This window comes from Dysidea avara, chromosome 3 (assembly GCF_963678975.1).
Source record: "Dysidea avara chromosome 3, odDysAvar1.4, whole genome shotgun sequence".
Lineage (NCBI taxonomy): Eukaryota > Metazoa > Porifera > Demospongiae > Dictyoceratida > Dysideidae > Dysidea > Dysidea avara.
The window spans coordinates 12,503,491-12,506,061 of NC_089274.1; the positions used below are offsets into that span (position 1 = coordinate 12,503,491).

The 2,571-nt window shown below is 37.7% G+C and overlaps 1 protein-coding gene across 1 annotated transcript; it reads right to left on the reverse strand.

The window, feature by feature from the left end:
• Window positions 1–426: 426 nt before the first annotated feature.
• Window positions 427–2,272, reverse strand: LOC136251754 (uncharacterized). The gene is made up of 4 exons (XM_066044172.1): window positions 2,127–2,272; window positions 1,174–1,422; window positions 823–1,047; window positions 427–761 (listed from the first exon to the last, which is right to left on the reverse strand). Exons 2-4 carry the CDS (start codon window positions 1,345–1,347, stop codon window positions 576–578), a joined length of 585 nt encoding a protein of 194 aa, XP_065900244.1. The 5' UTR covers window positions 1,348–1,422; window positions 2,127–2,272; the 3' UTR covers window positions 427–575.
• Between the last annotated feature and the right edge of the window lie 299 nt (window positions 2,273–2,571).

Consider the following 2,571-nt stretch of genomic DNA (forward strand, 5'->3'; position numbering starts at 1 on the left):
TATGTGATATGTATACACAATCACTAAAGAAAATTTAATCCAATAAATAAAAAATGTGGTGACAAAAGCTTTGCTAGCCAAAATTGAGTAAAAGCAGTGTTGGCTAAATGTTCTTACTTTAAAAGGGTATACAGTTACTATACAGTTACTATACGTACTTACCTTGGTTTCCTGTGAAGACCTATAAGTAAGGTTCTTCCTTTGTAATTAATTTGCAGCATTTGAGTAGTATATAGTAAACTGCATTGTCATGATTACGGATTGACAGAAATCTGGCACAGACCATGTACAATAAAGTTCTCAAATGGTGATATTTCTTTGGTTAGTCTACTAAAATCTCATGCCTTGAATGATACTATAAGCATTTCCCTAAATAGTTAAATGTGTGTATATGTATAAAGTGTAAGCAGATATATATGGAGCAACTTGATTTAGATTCAGTATAATTATAGTCTTCATGCACATCTTTCAAAAATTTATTGCCTTTCAGCCTGTGTGCATGTTAACAGTATAGATCATACAAAGAGAAGGATACGCTGTATATAGATACAAATAAAAGCTAGTTGAAAAAAATCCTATATACAGTTCTCATTGTGTGGTACTGGGTAGCCATAATTGTTACAGTAATCTTCAGCTTGTGTCCACTTCTTGACTTGTTGTATAAGAGATGTTAGTAGTGGTTGACCATCATAAAGTAAAGTGTATATCATCTGGTATTGTTCTGGAGTAAACTCTACACAAGCTTGTCCTGAGGTACACTCCTGTAAAATAATAAGCATACCACTTATTGTTGTCCATATAAATATAAGATAATATCATTACCTCAATTGTTTCAAGAAGGTTAACTGTCTCTTGCAAGGCAGCAGTTATAGCATATAAATGATCACCAGAGTCCTTCATTAGTATGTATTGTTCTAGTTGATATTTGTACATCATTACACTGGTGTGGATCTTACAGGTAGCTGTAAATTGTTCTAACATTATACCAACTGAATGTTTGTTGAAGTCTCTATCTGATAACACTGGTTTGATGACATCTAGTTTTGTCTGTAGTGAGGCAAAAGATTGCACCACTAAACATTTACCAAAATCGATTGCATATGTCACATTTGATACACACCTCTACATAATCATTTATACAGAACACATGTTACTATATTCCTATATTCTTACTGTTTGAATATCATCATATATTTTAACTACTGTGCAGTAGAACCTTTGAATTTCTTGCTTCACAGTGTTAACCTTATCATTGTCTGTACATTTTGTTCCGTTAACAGCTGCTTCACTATTCAATGCTAGCAAGGTGAGTATCCAAGTGGTCACCAACAGCAATTGAGTTTTCATCTCTTCCTTTATTACAGAAGTGTATAGTAAGTCAATTGAATCTCAAGTTTTGATCTGAGAGTTAACTGCTGATGCCTGCATCAGTGAGAGTTCCTTATATATAAATTTGTAACAGAAACCTTACATGTATGCACTTATGTGATGTAACTATATCACATGCATGTCATTTCTAACTGTATCCTAGGAATCCAATACTCACCAGTAACAAAATAAGGAATTATAGCTAACATTTGCCTTTCAAGTGCTTACTGAGAATTGCGTCATTCTACAGTGAAACCTCATTAATAGGACCACCCTTAGGTTATGTCCTCAATAATGAGGTGGCCATATTAGTGAGGTCATGAAGTACATCTTAGCTGTGTTTGGGACCTACTTTATTAAACTGTTAAATATATAGGTGGCTGCTAAATGTACAGACCAGCTTCTTAAGGTAACAGTACATATAGCCAATATGCATGCGCGCGCGCGCGTGTGTGTGTGTGGGGGGGGGGAGGACAGCTGGTTGTACCATGTTTACATTCTATACAACAGTTAAGCTTGGAACTTTAAGGACTCCGAGGCTAAGTGTAGGTTATCGCACAAATCAAGGTAGCTATCTTCGCTATTTTGAGACCTTCGGCCTCGGTGGTGATTATTGTGCCATCCCTCAGGTCTCTAATATAGCGAAGATACCGTGGATTTGGGCGATAACCAATTTAGACTATGGCTCGCCGAAGTACGGCTCTGGTCACTACCAATAATGGCGGCTTCCTGATCGAATTAGTGTTATAACAACTCACTGGTAGGCTTCCTAGATGAATACAAGCATCTGTATTATCCAGCGATGTTTTCTTCGCACTCTAGCAATAGTCTCGCGTAGCCAGACCCTTTTCTTTCTTTTGTGTGGGGGCGGGAAAGAAAAGGGTCTGGTGAACATAGTACATGTATAGCATCGTCGTTGGCCTATCCCGAGATTGTGGGGATTCTACTGCGCAGCTTCCGGATTGTTTGTGGGTGCGAATGACGTGTTTTGCTAACCATTGCACCATTTGCGCCATAGATATAAAAGCAGTAGTTATGGTAATAGAACGCGAGTGATGCAGATCACGTTTTATATCTATGGCAACAGGACGCAAATGATGCAATGGTTAACCAAACGTCATTCGCACCCACAAACAATCCGGAAGCTGCGCAGTAGAATCCCCACAATCTCGGGATAGGCCAATGACGATGCTATGCTATGTT

Coding starts and splice junctions, on each gene's coding strand:
- LOC136251754 (XM_066044172.1), bottom strand. CDS start 1,347: ATGAAAACTCAATTGCTGTTGGTGACCACTTGGATACTCACCTTGCTA. Junction 1,048..1,173: donor TATATGATGATATTCAAACA/GTAAGAATATAG, acceptor GCCTCACTACAG/ACAAAACTAGATGTCATCAA. Junction 762..822: donor ACCTTCTTGAAACAATTGAG/GTAATGATATTA, acceptor ATTATTTTACAG/GAGTGTACCTCAGGACAAGC.